This window comes from Ciconia boyciana, chromosome 14, assembly GCF_034638445.1.
Source record: "Ciconia boyciana chromosome 14, ASM3463844v1, whole genome shotgun sequence".
Taxonomy (NCBI): Eukaryota; Metazoa; Chordata; class Aves; order Ciconiiformes; family Ciconiidae; genus Ciconia; species Ciconia boyciana.
Genome location: NC_132947.1, coordinates 8,779,813 through 8,799,545, shown reverse-complemented (window position 1 = coordinate 8,799,545; position 19,733 = coordinate 8,779,813). Strand labels below are relative to the sequence as shown.

The 19,733-nt window shown below is 41.3% G+C and overlaps 1 protein-coding gene across 3 annotated transcripts in view; it reads right to left on the bottom strand.

Annotated features, from left to right (window-relative positions):
• ATP9A (ATPase phospholipid transporting 9A (putative)) overlaps positions 1–19,733 on the bottom strand; it is a 65,128-nt gene that overhangs the window by 35,519 nt on the left and 9,876 nt on the right. For all 3 annotated transcript variants that reach the window (XR_012045093.1, XR_012045092.1, XM_072878839.1), the window contains exons 2-9: positions 18,085–18,229; positions 17,642–17,755; positions 14,110–14,218; positions 7,173–7,231; positions 6,518–6,569; positions 5,848–5,942; positions 4,518–4,598; positions 3,073–3,148 (exon numbers count right to left, since the gene is read on the bottom strand). Coding sequence is in view for 1 of the 3 variants with exons in the window: in XM_072878839.1 (XP_072734940.1) it covers positions 3,073–3,148; positions 4,518–4,598; positions 5,848–5,942; positions 6,518–6,569; positions 7,173–7,231; positions 14,110–14,218; positions 17,642–17,755; positions 18,085–18,229 (731 nt within the window). In the remaining 2 variants the exon portion in view is untranslated. The remainder of the gene's footprint in view (positions 1–3,072; positions 3,149–4,517; positions 4,599–5,847; positions 5,943–6,517; positions 6,570–7,172; positions 7,232–14,109; positions 14,219–17,641; positions 17,756–18,084; positions 18,230–19,733) is intronic.

The following is a 19,733-nucleotide window of genomic DNA, read 5'->3' as shown; positions in this document are numbered from 1 at the left end:
GATCCAAAGGCTTGACAGTTGGAAAGGATTTTTAGCAGGCTAATTTCAGAAGCAATAGCAACCAGAAGTTAAAAAAGCTGGTACCTGAAATATAAAACATATGAAAACACAGACTTTGAACAGAAGACATCCTACAGAAAGTCAGTAAGTCTTCAACCACACTGACCATATGGTTGGACCTGATGCAGCATCACAGACTGCATCAACTATTGTGCACGGAAAGAGAAGTCACCTGCTTTGCTCTCTCGACTTTCCCTGACTCCCTTTTGATGTCAGTTGTCTCTACCCACTATAAATAAAAAGTTGCTAAGGACTGAGGATTTCTTTGTTTTCCTCCCACCACTTTGAATCCCACTTAGGTGTGGGTAAGTTTGCCTTACACCAGATAGTGGTCCTTCACTGATTTAATTTTGACACACAACGCTCTGGGCTACGGTTCTTCTTTATTGGTGAAGGTTGCCACAATCAGAGTACAACCAGTGAATTCCAACAGCTTTCAAAGACAGAATTACCTTATTTTAAAATGTACAATTTACTTTAAGTATTTGTCTAATTGCTGTTCCCACCAAAAGGCGAATCATACCAACTGCTACCTTACTGTAACAGATGGAGCTGCTGGGAGCCTATCAGTGTATTTTAATGCTATGTCCCACAGTTGCTAAAGAGCTGAGAGCAACAAAGTTCTCCCTTTTCCTCTCGCAGAAACATAATACAGTTTAGCACCATAAATTACTGGGTTTCTACAGATTTCTCTTAAAGACTTTGCAAAAAGCCATAAAGAAAAAGCTATCTACCATCAAGAGTTTAAAAGCTGCTATTGCCAAAGCCTCATTTTTTACTAGAAAATTTTAGGGTCTGTAAAAATGGAGAACAACGATGCTGGAAAAAAACAAGCACTGCTTTTTTTGGCAAATACATTGCCATTTTATACTCTGCTATTCCCCTGCTCCCATTAATGATCAAAGTTTTAACAAGCTGTAAGTGAATTATTTTTAAATAAGACTGATTCAAGAGAGGTGGTTTCTAAGAATATGCTGGGAAAAATTCCTTTAAAACCCCCCCCCCAAACAACAACAAATCACTGGAGCCAGATGGCAGGTGGTGGTAAGATCATCACAATTCAAATCAGCAGATGGCACAGCTACTCCAAATCAACCACAGTCAGTCAGACCCATTCCTACTACAGCAGATGGAGAAAGCCACATAGCTCTGCTTCGTCTTACAAGCAAAGGCTGCCCCAGTGAGAAGGCATCACCACAACTTGACAGCTTTCACTTACAGAAGAAGAAAAATAATATCCACATCTTTTCCTAACAGAAATAACCTACAACATGCTATTTATTACCACCATAGGAGAAACAAAACTGAGTATTATATTGATCAAGTCAGTCAAAATGAGAGGGAAAACCTGCCAGGACTAGAAAACAGCTTGAAGGCACACTGGTATGTATAAAAAGAGCGTTTCTAGTTGTTTAATGGCCATTCAAAACAGAATCAACTGCATAAACCATTTGAAATTATGAAAATACTTTGCAAATGTTATTCCTATTAACTGAACTCACAAAGATGTCTATCTACAAATAACTTATTTGGAAAGGAGGATTAGATTCAAACAGTAAGTTCATTTGGGCAGAGAGGAGGTCATTGCATGCCTTGATACAGACACCAGGACCACCCGGGCCTTCTAAACAGCACTGAAGTAGCAACCAGGTGGAGCAGAGCGTGTGCTGAGCCCTGCTTCGGGGAAAGATGTCTGCACCTGCGCGTGTACTACACACAGCTGAGCGTACAGCGGAGGAAGAGCTTTTACCCTCAGCAGGCACGGGCTGTGAGCGTGCTGAGGGCAGGAGAGCATTCCCCTCTGACTTCAGTAGGGCTATTCACTAACACCTCCCTGTGTAAGGCTCAGCCACGGCGGTGTGAGATCTGCAACGGTTCAAGAGCTGGTACAAATTAAAGCTTCGATACAAGAGGCAAGAAAGCCCCCCCAGGAAAGGGGACTGCGAGGAGAGGAGCCATACAGGACAAAATCACAAGAAAAATGGCTTTCCATTTCTCCATCTATTTTGTTCAAAAGCAGGATGAGCTGAGACTCATGCATTAAGCAGCCTGATGGGTATTAGAAGCTGCCAGGCTGACTACATGTGTCTACACTCGGAGGGGCGGAAGGTAGGTTACCTCCTGCATGGCAATTACTAATCTATAACTAGATTACTAACTTGAGTAAATTTTAGTTGGACCTTGATTAAATTGTATTTGGACAACTAGTTTTTTTACAATCCCTTGGTCACAGCACTGTGACAACACTGTAATACATTTCAAAGAAGAGTCAGAGCAGGATTAGATAGGAACATACAGGAAGAAAATTTATTCACTGTTCTCTACTTTAAAAAGAACAAATCAATACCTTTTCAGTGCTTCAGAAAAAACCTTTTGAAGTTCATGTTCCTTCCCATTATTATTAATTCCATGTACACCTTGGTACCACACTGTCAAGTCTCTCCATTCAACAACTTTAATTCCAGAACTGTACTACAGAATTTCCCTCTCCTCCGGCTGTTGCCTGGCAAACTTTGCAAGCGCACTGGACAGGAGAGGAACAAGGCTTTTACTTTGACAAGCCTCTACAAGAGGGCATTGATTAATCTCAGGCCTTGGGAGCTTATCGTATATATAAGCCAAAATCTGACAAAGAATTTTTAAAAGTATATAAGATGAACTCAATGGAAGCACTTACCTGGAAATCTTTCATCTGAGCTTCTGTTACCAGAATCTATTTGACACCATTTCTGTTACAGATTAGGATGTCAATGTGGAGAGCAATTAAGTGCTATTCTGGTCCTAGATGCTAAAGAACTGCCCAAAGGCCACTCCAATTCTTTCTCATCTAGGAATGTCCAAGAGGCAATTAGATGTCAGCTCAGCTCCCCAGAGGTGTTAGGACAAGTGGGAAACCTCATTCCAGCTGCTAATTTCTCCAACTGACAGAGATTATTATTCCATTACAAAAAGACCTTTAAAAATTGTTAACATATTCCCTTAAAAAAAAATTTACACATGCCTCCATCTTACCTGATGCAATCACTGTGCTGGCCCATAGGGTGTTTTCTATGCTTAAACTTTCATTTACTGCAGGGTCACTGTCCTCCTACAATAGAATAAAAAGAAAAAGAAACAAACTTGTCTGTAATGCAGAAAAACAGTGGATGACAAAAGTCACACAGAGGTGTTTGGAGAGGGATGCTGGGAGAGTTGGTAGAGGGCTTCTTGATAGGATGGAGGATTTTCATAAACCCAGGTAAATCTCTGGTTGGGTTAAAAACATGAGCACTTTGTTTCAGTGGAACAGAAGGATTGGGGGGGGAGAAATCTATTAAGATACCTCTGCCTGTTGAAGGCCCCCAGGAATCATAAATGAGACGGGGATTTGTTGGCTGCTCTCCAGGGACTACAGTAAAATGTTCCCTCACTTGGCTCATGCAGATTAATAGCATTTCGCCTGGTACTGTAAGATCTCACTGAGAACCTGTTTGGACTGTTCAGTGATGCCTGGGAAGTTGTCTGATACGCACCAGAGAACAGTTACAAGAAAGCGCGATTCCTCTTAGGCACCAAAAGATTAATTCTACACAATTGTACCTTTGCATCAGAAAGTAAATTAATGTCTGTGCAGGTTTTGTACAAGAACTGCCTCCCCAAGCCGCACAAATTCCTCTTTCGTGCCAGCACTATTAAAGCAGATTCAACCGTGCCGCATAAAGATAAAAGGGCAAAACCTACTATTTTGAACTGAAATACCAGCAAACAACTTCTAAAAAGCTGTAACTGTCTCCTATTTGTTACAAAACCATTTGTCCTCTGAAAGCTCCCCAAGGGTATTCGATGAATCTCTCAAAATTTTCATAATCCCACTGAGAGGAAAAAACCCAACCTTTTGCCCCAAGTAGGCAATGCATCTTCCCAACAACTCAAAAGATGTATTTTTTAGTGGTGATATTTCACAGTGGCTCTGAGCTGCTGCCCTCTGAAATAGGAGGCAGATATAACTGAGTTGACATAGGCTGCATGCAACTGAAGGCAAAAAACCAGCTGACTGAATTAAGACTGCTATTGCCTGATCTAGCCAAGATCCCCTGTCTTTTCACAATTAGAGGATTTTAATCCTACAGAGCCCATGGTGGTCCAGATTTCCTTCTGAACAAGCACCATGAATACGTAACTACCAATCTCCATCCGAATGTTCAGGTCTAATACCTTCAGAGTAAGGTCCTTAATCCCAAACAGCCTATGACACTCTCTCCAAGTCAAAGCTTCAATAACCATATTTTTGTTTCAGATTTATTTCATAGATTTTATGAAGGAAAAAAAAAGAAAAGAAAAAAGGAAAGAAGAGACAAGGAATGGTAAGAGAGACTTCACTTTTTCTCCTGAAAAACTCTGGCATCCTGGTAGCATTCAGCAGGTTTGCATAGCAAACACTACATATATGATTTCAAGCGTATGTCAACAAGACTCACCCTTGTGAAGGTCCCTACGAAATTATGTATATCAATATTGGGTTCTTCTGCATATACATAGGATCGGATTTGCAGTAGGTCCTATAAAACAGACATGTTTGGCCAGTTAGACAATGACATTTTAATAATGTACAAATGTTTCTACCAAAATACTTTGAGCAAGAGTATCAAGTTAAGATAATTACTAAATTATATTACTTACTGGAGCCCAACTGTCTAAGAGAAAATACAATTGTTCTACCAGCCTCACTGAAGAGTATTTCTTGAACTGATACCTGAGAGACTCCTGGGAGTTACTTCGATGTTGGTGCCCCATAAAAGAAATTTCAGCCAGAATAATCAAGACAGCCTAAGACACTTATTACTTCATAGCAAAGAAGGTTTGGAACAGTCTTCCAAGGCAACCAAGGAACACCCTATCACTCAGTATTTAGTTCAAGATGCTACTGTCACTAGGAACAGTTCTGTGGTGACAAGAAGATACGCCAATTCTGCACAGTGTTTTCACTGCTGAGTCCTACATGTGCATAAACTATTCACTCCATGGAGAGAATGCCTTGCTTCAAAGCCTTTGTATAAAATAAACTTCTTGCACTTTTTACAGTTAGAATATCAATAAAACAGATACTTAGATTCCTCCCTCCTCCCCCCCCCCTTTTTTTTAAAAAAAAAAAAAAAAGGAAAAAACCACATTATCTACTTTAGCTAGAGATTTTGGGAAACAGCATGTTTGATGGAAGTTATATGCTTATTTCAGATCATACAGTGGAGGTTCCATGGTGACACTCCTCCTTTCATAAAGGCAAGCAACGAAAACTTAACTGCCTCTGAAGCCATTTCATGAAAATGCATGAATTGTGCCTCCGAACATACTGCAGTGCAAGGATTGAAAGGGAGCATTTGAGAAGTACCACCACCAAGGGTACCTATCCCACAACAAGAGCTATCCTGCAGTAGGTTACTGCAATGGTCTCTGGAGAGGAAAAAGAAAATAGGAGCAACCTACCATTTAGCCACCTCCTGCTGCAAGGTCATTCTCTAGCTGCCAACCCCAGTGCCACCTGCACAGCTTTGCAGTGACAGCCACGCAGCACCCAGACACCTAGCTCCACCTTACGTGAAATCTTGCCTGGAGCTCGGGAAGAGCTGGCTTACCCTTATATTCTTTGTTGCCAAAGCTAATCTGTAACATGCGCTGAGCCCTGTGCAGAACAATGCTGCATTAACCTGTTTCTCAAACAGCCCATTAACTGAAGCACCTGAACGTTTTTCAGGTAAAACAGATAACACGTGTTTACCAAGTAGAATATTTTGTACGAAGGCAGCTTACAGAAGCAGTTGGCAGTCTCTGAGTACAGGTAACAGGCAGCCGCAATTTCCAGTCTGTCTCACCATCCAGCTGGTCAGTGCGAAGGAAGCAAGACCCTGTGGATTTTCAACACCAGTCAGCGCTCTTTCCAGATCCGTCTTAGATACACCTATAGCTCATGAAATGAGCTGTGTATCTAGGACACCCTTCTTTCTTTGGAAACAGTATCTGATTTCAAGTAACACTCGTTAACAACGTAAGAATGATACTCTTGCATCACACGTTCATTTCCTTCCACTAGTCCAGAATATAGTGAGACTCTGCACTGTATCTTTAAGACATTTGAAATGTTCTCATTAGTCTTTATGTTTTTTAATGCTTCTGATCAAACATTTCCTTACCCCACACTTAAAACAAACCTGAATGGCAAGTAAAATGATTTACATCTATAATGCAAACCATTGTGCAACCTGATTCATTTACGCTGGATTCAACTACCTACGTTCTTTGCTTAGCAAACAAAAACAGAGTATAACATCCTGAGAAGTGGTGGTCCATAAAAGCATTTGAATTCTCTGTCTCTCTAAAATTTTACTATTATCTATTTCTTTCACATTTCCAAAAGATAATTTTCTCTAAACAACCAGTGAAAGGTTAATGGCTATTTTGACAATTGGTTCCAGATGTTTACCATTCTTCTCCGACGTCCTCAGGAAGATCATGTCAGCAGGGACCCGCTGGTTCTGTTAGGAGAAGAAAGGCCATTATTGTGCATACACCCCTGCACGCGTGTGCAGCCGCCTTCCACAGCCCCACCGTGACAAGCAAAGGGGGTATGGAGGAGAAAGAGGATTTCTTTGTCAAACTGAAGCTTGGTATTCATTTTGCTTTGAATCCTAAACTCGCTTCCCTGCAGAATTCCAAGTGCAGAATAATAACTGGTGCCAGCCCCCACTGACCAGACCGAGCAATAGCTAGGTTTACAAAAGAGCTAGTGAGTAACTCTAGAAGTATGAAGAAATTTTAAACTAGTGCTGGTTTCCTTTCAAGAAGTTCCATGCTAGAAGAAAGCATATATCTGGAGTCTACCACTACCATTTTTCTTTTTTTTTGTACTGTGTATTTTCAGACTCAGTTTTAGAGAACATAACTACTTGCAGAGAGTGTGTGAAAAAGGGGATGGGGGGAGAGGGAGAAACCCTGAAGAGTGATTCAATATTATAACTAGTGTTCAACACTTGATATTCTGAGCCTATCGTAAAACAAATGTGACTTCAAAATATCTCATTTTCTATGGTCTTGCAAAAAAAGTACTTTACAAAGAAAAGATACACATGAAGGCTAACCTTTTCAACAATGATGAGGTCGCCTACTTGTATATTAGAGCTCTTCACCTTCACGGTCCCTGCAAAGGAAAGATACCAGTGCATTAGAGCAGCAGCAGGACAGGGTTTGTGGGTGCTGTGTGATGCTCCTTACCTCCCTTCCTTCCACTTCACTATTCTGGATGAAATGTGTAACTTTTCTATCAAAAGAATTAGGCAACGCTGCCCTGTAAAGACTTACCGAGTCTACTGCTCCTACTGGGTAAAGCAGTAGGTTTCAATCTGCGAAAAGGGCTGAAAGCCTCTCGTCTAACAACTCCAGAGCTCAGCCCTGGACGCAGAAACCCCCCGGTCACTCTCTAGTGACAACTCTGAAACAAGCCCTTAAACTTTTTTGCATACTGCTTAACCCAGGAATTTGAAAATACTTTTGGTGTCAGGCAGACAACAGAGCAAGAACAGAAAAATTACAATAGGGAACCATCAACGCCTGACTCCTCTTCCCTAGGTGGCTGAAAATTTAAAGCTCAACTCTCAAGCCAAGAGCTGGAAGCCATAAGTAAAATGGGCCCATCTTAAAAACCAGGCTCATTTCCTTCCGTGCTGCAGCTCTTGTATCTGGCTCAGCTCGCCCACCTCTCCTTTGCCTCTCGGCAGACACAGCCTGAACAAGCCCTGCAGAGTATGGGTCCTACAGAAAACACGTAAATATTTATTTCTTTGCAGCTGTCAAACATTTCCCAGTTGCTTTAAAACAGGGGATTAATTTAACAATTGGCTAGTAATTTCAAATCATTAGCCAGCTCTAGGTTTGGCTTCTCAGACTAACTAGTGATTTATAATCAGTTAATTTGAACCCTGCCTCTATGTGTCTGTCTGTTATATTTCAACAAAAGCCTCTTTAATCTGCTGTGATTTGAGTGGAAGTGGGGGAGTCACGTGGAGCTCACCCTGGCATGGACAACACTCCTACTGTACCTCAAAATTCATGGGCTAACTGGCCAGATAGCAGCTCAGGAGGAAAGGAGAAGGGGGAAGGGAGGGGGAATAGAAATTAGCACAAAGCACAAAGGTCACTAGCATTTTACTACTGGCAGTCCCTTCATTAGCATCCTTCTCAGGATATGCTTCAGCGTTTCTACTCCAAATTAACAATGAAAGCCATTCTGGGCTCCCAGCAGCCTGCTGCTTTGGTGACACACTGTGTGCTTAACAACATGCTTCATCACTGCTGCTAATAAATGCAGACTTCCTTACATGCTGTAATTATTCCTACAAATTATAAGCAGTCATGGCCCATTTCACAAATATCTCATAGGTCTTTCGTGGATTCAGGGTTTTGCATTGCAAGATTTTTAGTTTAAAAAAGGGTAAACAAAACAAATACTGGGCTAAAGACATCTCTGCCAGGGCAGGAAGCATACCGGGGATTAAGAGTCCATTACGCAGAGGCTTGAAAAGAAAAGCCGCGCTCCAAGAGGATCCAAAAAAGCATCCCTGGCAGTCTTCTGTATGGGCTATACAAAGTTAGGTACTATGACACTAAAAGGGTCTGACAGATAACATCTCTTCCTCCCCTTTTAATACGGTTATTCACGAAACAACAAAAAGTGCTTTTGAATATTCTCCTGTGTAAAGGAGGAAAAAAAACCTTGTGTGCTCTCCCCACACAGGCATAGCAATTCCTAAACCACTGTGCAAAAAAGCTCTTGGAAGGAGAGGTGGAGTTGTTTAACCATATTTTAGGTTTTTCTCTAAAAGATCACAAGGATTTATTTGGTCACTATCAGTATAGGAAGCACTACCTGCAGGGCTCAAGAACAGAAACTTATTTTTGTAGTGCTTTCCTTAATGATGCAAATTCATGCTGGAAAAGAAAAATTCATGCCTGGACAAAGCTACAATGTGATGATTTCCTACCATTACGCACATAAAACGGCTTTTTGGACCATTATTCTGAAAACAGTATCATCTGCTTTCAAATTTTTCCAATACAAGAAAAAAAATCAAAGCAGCTGGAGCAGATTTCTCTTTTTCAGTAACCCCCAATCTCAGCTGTTTTAAGGTAAGAGAAAGAGAGGACCTTTCTAACCAATACACATTTTTATAACTCCTGTATAAATTAGATGCCCTTTTTAGGTAGCAAAGCTAATTCTGCTTTTCCAGCCGTACTCCTGGCCTCCCATGGATGACATCTCTGCAGTATGTACCATATGTCCTGCTAAGAAGGCGCAGGACCAGATGTTTCCTTTGACTCAGGACTCCCATAAAGCAACTTACTTGAATTAGTTTTATTTTGATCTTGGGAATTCTATAAATCCTTTTTCTTTCTGTGGGGAAACTACCTCCTAAACATTAGATGTTTTCTCATGCATGTTTAAGAAACTAGCTAACAACACAACTGCTTCATTTCCCAATATTGCTCTGCTATTAAAGTATTTTTGTAACAATAAATTACCGCTTTATAAATGCATCTAGAAGTGCTTCCTCTAAATACACACAGCTTTATTTAGCATTTACAACACTTCCAGTTTATATTTTCAGAAGTTAATCAGAATACAAGTCAGTGATTAACACAATTTAAAAACGCAACTCGTCTTGATCTCTTATTTAAAAAAAAAGAATCAATTCTTAATATCTGATTGGTATTTGTTTCATTCTTTACTGTATCCTGATTTATATATTTTTTAAAGACAAAAAAGTAGACACAATAAAATGCAAACAGTTTGTTTCAACTTCAGCTATAGCTTTTGGAATTATCACCAAATCTGCAGCGTGATGGATGTACCATAAAGCAGATTATTTAAAGTATTAAGTTTATTAGCTGGAAGAGATGCCTTTTTCTGCCATGCGAGCACTTAAGTCAAGATTTCACAACCGATCTGCAGACCTTCACTAAGGTACAGATCAAAACGCTTAATTTGGCATTAAAGATGAAGCCAGAGGTTTATTAAAACAAGTCAAATGCATCTGAAAAAAAAAGGATTGTTTGGATGTGCTGCACCAAACTTTTGGCTTTTGCAGCCTTATGCTGTATAAACTGTGGAGCAGGACTCAGAGGGTTTGGGAAAATATTGTTTTTATATGGCTGGTAAATGCCAATGATCTGTATCTTAAGTAGCACCCCGCAGTAGGAGGTCTCTTCCCATTTCTTTCTGTGGAGTTTCTCTCTATTATGCAGTGTTACCCAGGGAGGGGGGCTGTGAGAGAAGAAAAACAAACCAAGAATTTGCAAGCACAGTTCTAGCTTTCTATCAAGCAGAAAGTCAGCACACAGACTTCTGAACACAAGGCAGCTTGTAGGTTTATGAATAGGGGATTGAAAATTGATTATTTTTTATTACAATCCAAACAACTGTCCTTTAAATGGAGAGCTTTCTATTAAAAAAAATGCTTTCCAGAAGTCTGCTGGTTTCATCATTTTGGAACATAAATGCATCATATCGGTAGAAAGAGAAAAGAGGTTCAGGGGGGAGTTTTTTTGATGTTATGTAAAATAAAGGAACACAGAAAATACACTACTGTCTACTCTGCCTCATGCTGCCCTCCAGAAAGATTAGTCCCTGGAATTCAACAACCATATACAAAACAAAATGTGATCCAAAGAGGATTCTCCCTTTTTCCTCTACAAAGCAAGCAGCTTAATGAATCTTAAAAAGCTTAACAGGAAGAGTGCATGAAAAAAGCTTCACGTACAGGAGCAAAGCTGCAAATCCAAAATACCCCCCCGGGGTGGGGGACCAGGCTGGCGGGTGTGCTGGGGCCGGAGAGCTCCCGGCCAGCGGCAGGAGCTGCGCCCGGCCGCACCGCAGCTGCGGCTCTGCACAGGGCCGAGGAACCGCACACAAAGAGGCCAAGAGGATCCGCATTTGGGAAAGCACTTAAATCTGTGCTTACTTCTATCCCTATTCAAAACTGCACACTAGCATGTGCTTAAGTCTCCCTGACTTCATTCAGACCTAAGTATGTATCTACATCCGCGGGGTTGCACTGGGAGACCAAGGCTGGAGATGGGAAAAACTATTCTCCAGCTACCTTAACTGCAGCTTAGAGCAATACTCAGGAGAAATAAAAATAGCTTGGAGAAAGCTACAGCGCTCCCTTGGATCCATTATAGCCAGTCTTCAAGACAGCAGTGCTCAGTGTCGAGCCTCACCTAATCCCCCTCCCCCAAACCACTGGCTTTAGAGGTGACACTATTGTGAAGTTTTCAAAAAGTTATACAGCGGCATTTCAGAGGGCTTTTGTGCATCAGTACCCTTCTGCACTGCCCCTCTTCAGTACAGGGCTGTGCCAATATCCTGAAGCATGAACTGTACTATGCAACAAAAAAACAAAAAACAAAACCCAAACGAAACAGCCTGTAAACAGTCCAAGACAAGTCCTACCTGGAGTTTTGTCAGCCACACTGACAATTAATGGTTAACATCAGCTGCTCTCAACTATTTTCATATTTGCTGCTTCTACTTCTGACCTGATGAAGGGCTTCCATGAAGCTTGCCTACTTTTTCTAACTGTACTAATAGATAACAATAAAACAAACCCAACACTCTTCCATCCCCCAGCCATGGTGGGCTCACAAGGTACTTCCCTGCTCCTAGGTGATTCTCAGAGGTGCTAATGTTTTAATCAGTGGAGAAGTAGATGTTCAGGTCTCCTGAAAAGCTTGCGTACTGAGATTCAGTGAGACACAGAAAATTACTTTTCTCCCCAAACCACGAGACAATCATAAACAATTTTCTGTGTTTTTCCTACACTAAACTATACTGCTAGAGAGTCTCATTCCTGTTTCTGCACCAAATTTGTGTTAAATAAAGTGGCTTAAGATTTTTGGCTAGTGCCCAGCTGCCAATCCTCCTTGGTTTCTTTCACAAAATTAGAAAAGTTAAAGGACTGGGGGGAGGGAAATCATTCATGGGAAACGTAATAGCAATATGAAAAGAACTAAAGGAGAGGTCAGGGCCCTTATAGATCATTGAATAGAATCCAGAAGGCAACTCTTTTATATCTTTAAATAGATGTAGTACACCCTTCTCGGATGAGGCTTTTGTTGGTTGCCAAGCATTTTAAGTGTTGTAGTAAGAACACGTTATTAAAAGGGGATTTAATATTCAGAAACTCAAACTCCCTAGTTCAGAGTTGTCTCATAATTCCTGGCATGTGAAATATACAGCCTTAAGCAATTACATTTAAAAAGCAGCCTTATTCTTAAAAGTGCAAGTGTTGAAAGCAGCATATTTTTACTATACCTAGTTCACTGCATCTTAATTCAGGGGTATAAACTTTTATAACAAAGAAACTGGAAATGGAAAAAAGAAGTTGCTTAAATTCAGTTCATTCCCTTCTTAAAAACAAAACCCTGGCCTCACCATCATTGTCATGGTATTAGGAGTAACTCCATAGTGAGGCAGCATTAGATTTTTCAAATGAGAATTTAAGTGTCTTTGTTAGGTACGGCACAGCTGTAAACAATGGCCAGAGCCAGGGATCAGACACAGCTGAGTTGCAGCCTGGGCTCACTTACAAATGAGGTCTCCAAACTCCTCACAGTTCGAGGAAGGGGCTAAAGATGATGTATACAAAAGAAATACAAGAGAAGAGATTGCCGATACTGAGGAACTACATCAGCCACTGCTAACAGAAACACACAAAAGATGTGATAACATATCACACGGTCTCTTTTAGCAAAGGACTTGCATGATGTAAGTCTCTGTCTGGTACAACCCAGAAAAAACTATGAAACTCAACCGGTATTGCATGTTCAGTAAGCGATGGAACATGTCAGTATGTCAAGCAAGCCACCTTAAATTTAACACATGTACTCACCAGCTCCTTCAGCACAGAATACTTGGACTTAACTATGATTTGGGGTACCTGTGCTGAAAGGGTCCCCAGTCCTAGACACTAGAACACAGCCTGCCTTCACCCTCAGTAGTTGAATCTACCTCTGCATAACCATCTTCTGACAATTTCACAGACCTGGATGTAATTCTTCTAGTAAAGTGCTTTTGCAAATTATCTGCCTATGTGGATCCTCCTCCCTTTTTTAAGCACACATTTGTTGTTTCCATTAAAAAATAATATGAATTGGTAGCTTATAGGAATCCTTCTTACATCTCTCTCTCTTACCGACAGGGTGAACAAGCAAAAAACACATGCCGGGGGAAGACAGATGTACCATTACCAAAACTGGAAAACAAACAAACAAACAAAAACCCCAAACAACATATCATATCTACTATAGCTCCATTCTTGTTTTCTTCCTACTATGCTGTTTTTCCCTCTTCCTCCCTTCATCCATGCAACATTATGGAACGCTTCTCTCCAAGTCACAGCTTTGCAGGAAGGAAAACACATTTCCCTTCTGGAAACATCCACCTCCACAACCTAGAGCAATTCAGATCCAGTTTCATTTTCTTTGGTGACTCCAACCCACCGAGAAGGGACAATAATTGTGAAAGACGTTTTGGTCTACACTGGAGTTAAGAGCAAGCAGGGTTTAAAAATACCATGTCAGCTGCTTGGAAGGTCACCCCTGCCTGGTGCTGGCTGCAGTGAACTCCCAGCCCACCAAGCAGGCTCCTGCACGTGTAAACGCACTGGCTGCCTGCTCCCCACGCCTCGAGTCGCCAAGATGGTGCTCTGAAGTTATCTGAAGCAATTAACACACACACCCCTCGCATTAGCTGCGCGTCTCCCTAGGAAACCCTCAAAGCCCAGCATCCACCGCAGCCTGGTGAGGAGCCACCCACAAGAAGCCACCTGGACCCCCGAGGCCTCTGCAGCGGCAGGAGCAGCGGCGTGGCCGTGAAGCCACGTGCCTGCGAGCCCATAACCCCTTCCCCATTCCTTGAACTCTGCTTCTCCGACTGTCAGCAGCGTTTGATTGAGTTGCAACCCCCGGCGCTGCCGCGGCCGCGCCAGGATGCAGCGGGCGCGCTGGAGCCGCCAAGCCGACCTCTCGCTGTGAGCTTGCTGTAGATCTGCGAGTTCACTTCCTTGTCGCGCATGTAACATCTGATCTCCTCCGCGGCCTCTCGGATGACGGTAACAGCAAGCACAAATCCCTAAAAGGAGCATGGGGGGGGGGGGAACAGAATGGATGAAAAGGTCAGGAAAAATCACATCTGCCTCTAATAAGAGCAATATTTATCAGTACCAATGCCAACAATCTGCACTTCCTTATTCTATTTTCTCTCACTAAATCATTATAGGGATATAAGGGACAGCGTTGCTGTCCAGAACTCCCAATAGCAAACTGACAGCAGACTTGTTGCTTAAAAAATTATGATTGTGTTTCTTAGCTTTACCATGATGCTCTGCCAGTACCTCCCAAGCAAATCTTTGTAAAGTTTATCTGAAGAGTGTAAATAACATATTTTGTCTCTCTTCACAGGTGAGTAATCAAGACTGAAAGGGGTTACACAAAAGTCCAATGTAAGACAGGATCCCTCAAATGTCAGTACTCCCTCCACCACAGAGCCAAAGTTAGCTCACCTAATCTGGGAGATTTCTCTGTATAGAAATCAATATAGAAATTTATATAACCCCTTTTTAAAATATGTATACAGATATATACTTATATAATGCATGTGTATGTATACACACACTCAACCTACACAAATAAGCACTCTAAACATATTAAGGCAAACTACTCATAGTATAATTATACACTTGTCTGATGAGGGTTTCAGTCCTACTTTTCTGTGGATATGAGCAGTCATTTCATTTCCTCTTGTCATGAGGACAATGCCCACATCACATCCTTCACGATATAAAAAATAACTAAATTAATGCAAACCAATTCTTTATGGGGCTAGTACCACAAAGTCATTTTTTTGTTAAGCACTATTCAGCTCAGACTCACTAAACAGTTAAAACACTCCTCATCCATTATGGCAGAAAAATTAGCTTTTTACAACCTGTATGCTTGAAAATTGCAACCATGTACTGATTATCTCTGTCAGTAAGAAACTTTTTTATTTTAAGAAGGGGGCGGGGTGATGTTAGAAACTGAGGTTTACATGAAAAACACATGAAAAGGTCTGTAAATACCCACCTACCCAAACAGGAGATTTTGCCAGTGGGTTGCAATTTCCAACTTAAAATAACTTTATTTTTAGAAGGAACGGCTGTACACACACACCTCCAAAAAACCATGTGTACAAGTTGTTAAGCTGGGCACAAAGAACTTGTGAACCTGAACTCCACAACCACCTCAGGAAAGTCTTGCTGTGGAGCATTGCTAACGCTACCCAACACAATAACAATTCAAATCCTCACATTTTTTTAAACAAAGCAAAATGATGAAGAATGACCTAAGAGCTATTAAGACTGAAGGAGAGCAGTTTCTTTAATTATTAAAATACTGAGGTACACTTCACCTGCTGGCTCTCACAATCCTATAATAAAGCTACATAGTCCCTATTTCCAGTACATACATACACGTCATTATTAAAAAATGCAGACACATGAAGAGACCCAAGGATGGGCATTTACTTTTTTTAAAAAATGCCTGTATTCAATCTGTATCTACAAACATTGAAAATAAGAAGCCATTAATACAGTATTTTCAGAGAAGTGTTTCACCCCCCAGTGTTCAGGACCACAACCGTCTGTTTTGCACCACCGTGGAAGATCTCTCATTCCCATAACCAACAAATCAAAAAAAGAATGAACATTTATCTTCTATTTACAAGTTGCATTTGTGCGTTTAGCTAGAAATTCCTATCTGCTTTCCAAAATAAAATGTCAGTTATTTTCAGCTTTTGTTTCAGCTGTTTGAAGAGTCTTCAAATAATCACCCCAAAATATTCCCACATGTGCCGACTCACTGTGTCATCTCATATATCATTCCATCCCCAACACTCGTATTAGCAGCCAGTAATGAACAAAGACCTTTCTTACCCTGCTTTCTGGCAGCTCATATGCCAAATTCTAATTGCTCACCTGGCACACAAAGTCACAACTGCCTATACAAAACCCAGAAAGACAGATCCTCTGTGTGCATGTATACTTTATTTATAGGACAGGATCTCGTGAAACTAGCATTAGATTCACACAGCAAATGCAATACAGCACACACTGGAGAGAGAATTCGGCAAGATACAGGCTTTAACACGAACAGAATTCAGCAGCAATGTCCCAAAGCTGCCCCTTCACTTCCTTCTGGCTTTTACTGGGGATTTCACTGTACTGAAAGTCTAAAAGGCAGAAAAAATTCCTTTGCTCCTCCTCAGCTCCCTCAGTAGAGCCATGAATTTTTACCACCACCATTTCTCAAATCAGTGCACAACTAGTGTCTTAGAAAGAGCCCTGTGGTTTCTTAATCAATTTTCAGTTGGTTCTGTGTCATTCCTTTAAAGTAAAAAGGATATCTATCCTTGGAGATTTTCAAAACTCAGGTAGATGAGTTAAACCAACCTAAGTTTAAAGACAGCTGTGCTTTGAGCAGACAGTTGGACCAGACATCCCTCTGAACCAAAACTATTCTACAATACTATGAGCTGAAGTGCAGCAGAGAAGTTATTCACATAGAAAGAGAAATAATAATGTTATTGGGATAAAAGAAAAAATATATAGGTACCTATATTTAAGCATTTAAGCATTTGTAACTGGCTCATGCAGTGTATTTTAGAGATTTAAGCAGCCCATTCTATGCAACTATTCCTCTTTCTGTCCTTTGCACTGGAGTTTCTGCTTCAAATCTGATTATTATCGATTTCCTTTGATCGCAGGTGAAACACATGACTATCAAAAAGAAAAGGGCACATAGTTTACACGAAGGAAAGAGTATCTGCACCTTGAGCGAGTGCGAATATGTCTCCATATATTTATTTTTATATGTGGGAAATTTGTGGAGGGGTGTTTCTCAGTTTTTTCATTTGTTTTTTACAACGTGGTTTAACTATGAAGCAGCCTGTTGACCTATCCCAAGGCCACAGGTCAAACTGTTTTGGGGGCAGCATAATTTGCCATCATTGCACATATGGCCACTCATTACGGTCACTTTTGAAAGGTGCCCTTCAGTCCTTCACTGCAGTTGCCAGGCTGGTCTGGGCTCCCGCAAGCGCTGGCCCTTGCGTGATCACCCCGGAAGGGCGCAACACCCCACGCAGACCCTCCATGAGCACACCCTACGTTCAGATGCAGCTGTGAAAAACACACACATTGCCAGGGAAATATATTTGCTCTGGTCTCCATTAATTTTCTCATGTTAGTCATGATGCCCCGCAGCCAGTGGTGAGAGGTCTGCGCCTGTTGCGATGAACAAGTTGGGGGCAGAGTCCTCTCACATCCCTGTCAAACTTCTACAAAATAATCTTAAAGCCAGAACAGGCTTCTACACTACAACATGTACAGAGCAGGCCTGAAGAAGTAAGCTAACAAAATGATTTAAGGTGCAAACTTACATCCTAGAGAAAGGGCAGCACAAGGAATTTTGTCAAACACTGAAACTTTCTTGAATAAATAAGCCTTAAATGACCTACCAGAGGAACCCAGTATGTGTAAAGTGCGCCAAGCCTCATTTCAACGACAAATTGAGAGCAGGCCAAAAGCAAGAAATAAAGGTTGAAGAAGTATTTGAACTGGTTAAACAACACCTAAAAAAAAGAAAAAAAAGATGAGGGAGGAGATTAACAGAGCTCAGAAGTTATACATATTGAACTAACTAGCAGAAACATTTTTGCGTGCTCCTCTAGTGTCTAAACGCTAACTTAGGGCAGTCTTAAAGTCGTCCTGGACACTCAGGACAGATCCGTGTCTGGTTTGCTGCTCCCCTAAGGCAGCCTTTGCAGGAGGCCCACCAAACACAACCCAAACATTAATCATTTCCTCCAGCTCCAGGTTCTGCATCTGTCTACTGTAAAACCGCTGAAACCGGGGAAAGTGTTGGGGCAGGATGATGAAAAGAGACTTTCTTCACACTTACCCCAGGGAGAAACGTAAAAAAGTTGTATTTCTGATTGTTGATCACATTACGAGGGTATCTCTGGTCTCTCTTCTCTGGATGGCCGAGCCAAACAGTACGAGGCCTTGGGTCTCTCCTCCCGCAACATCTTAAGCACTCACAACACCTATAGAAGGAACACTAATTAATTAATGAGGTAATTTTTAACATGTTTCTATGACTCACACATGCACTCCAGACCCTCTCTGCCAGCCAGGCAGAACAGCTGAGCATCACTTTTTCACCTGTCACTCACCACCTCTCATCTGTCAATTATCCACTGTATTACGAGCAGCTTTAAAACCCAGAGCTTGACTTCCTACCAAATACAGCCACTACTAAAACATCACCCAACCACGTGTTCCAAGCTGGGCAGGCCTGCGGCAGTGCTAGAAATGTGCCTGCAGCAACGAGGGGTGGGGAGGCTCCTCGTTTTGCTTTCAAGAAAATGACACATGGAGAAGCGTGGACCAAGCTCATCACTACACTGAGTCGGTGCTGGCTGCTGGGAGAGCTTCTCCCTCCTGTGAACGGAAGGGCTTCAGGAAGCGAGGAGGTGTGGGGTACAGGCAGAAAGGTCCCCCCTTGCACTGATCCTGGATTGCAGGTTTTATGCCAGAAAGCACCCATGAAAAAAAATAGTAACAGGTGCTTTCTATTATTTCTTCTGTTTCCTTGTTGGTGTATGGCAACTCCCTCAAAAGGAGGCTTTTCCATTTTACAAACTGAACTTAAACAGGAAAGCATGTACATAAAGTGATCTTGTATGTACTAAAGAAAAGAAGAGATGAGACAGACAGAGATTCCTCCTTCCCTGCAACCCTTACTTCATAGAAATTTATACCTTTTTAACAGAAGGGTTTAATATTTGCATATTTGCATTTTTGCACTTTAAAAGTGTCTTGCCAAGGAATAATAATCTATAATCCTCTAAAAATGAAACCTTAACAGGAATCTGGAAATAGATACTAAATGATTACTGATTTTATTTTTACACAGTATTATAGTCATTAGCTCTGTTTATGTTAATGGCAAATTGTATGTTAACTACTAATGAATAATACACATTCTCATCAACTGAGAGAACGACAGAACACGCACTGTAGATCCAGCTACGCAGTCTCAGTGTGTTACTTCAGCTGTAGTAATTCGCATTTTCAGCTCTTCAGGCGACAGTCCCACTGCAGCACCACCGCGGAGGCTGCGAGTTTGGGCAGCCCAGACCAGCACCTGGACCCAGCACCACAAACCCAAGCTGCCAGAGAAACGGCTGCAGGGATCCTATTTTCATTCAGATTAGTCCAATATAACCTCTGATCTAATTTTTTTTCCTGCGTTATTGTCTACTTTGTCAGCAGTACCTGTTCTTGTTCTATTAAATATTGTCATGTTTCAATTATCCAGGAAAACAATCACTTTTTATATCTTGCAATGCCAGTTTTCAAAAAATTGTTCAAAATAAATAAAATATGAACACCTCGGCATGCTGATTTTTTACTTTTTCAACTCAGGCTTATATTAGAGACATTTATTTAACATCATTCCCGCCCTTTGCTAAAAGTTACATGGGAATTCAGGAAAACCACATCAACTTCACTAAAACTGATACAGTTACTACAGGATTCCCTGAT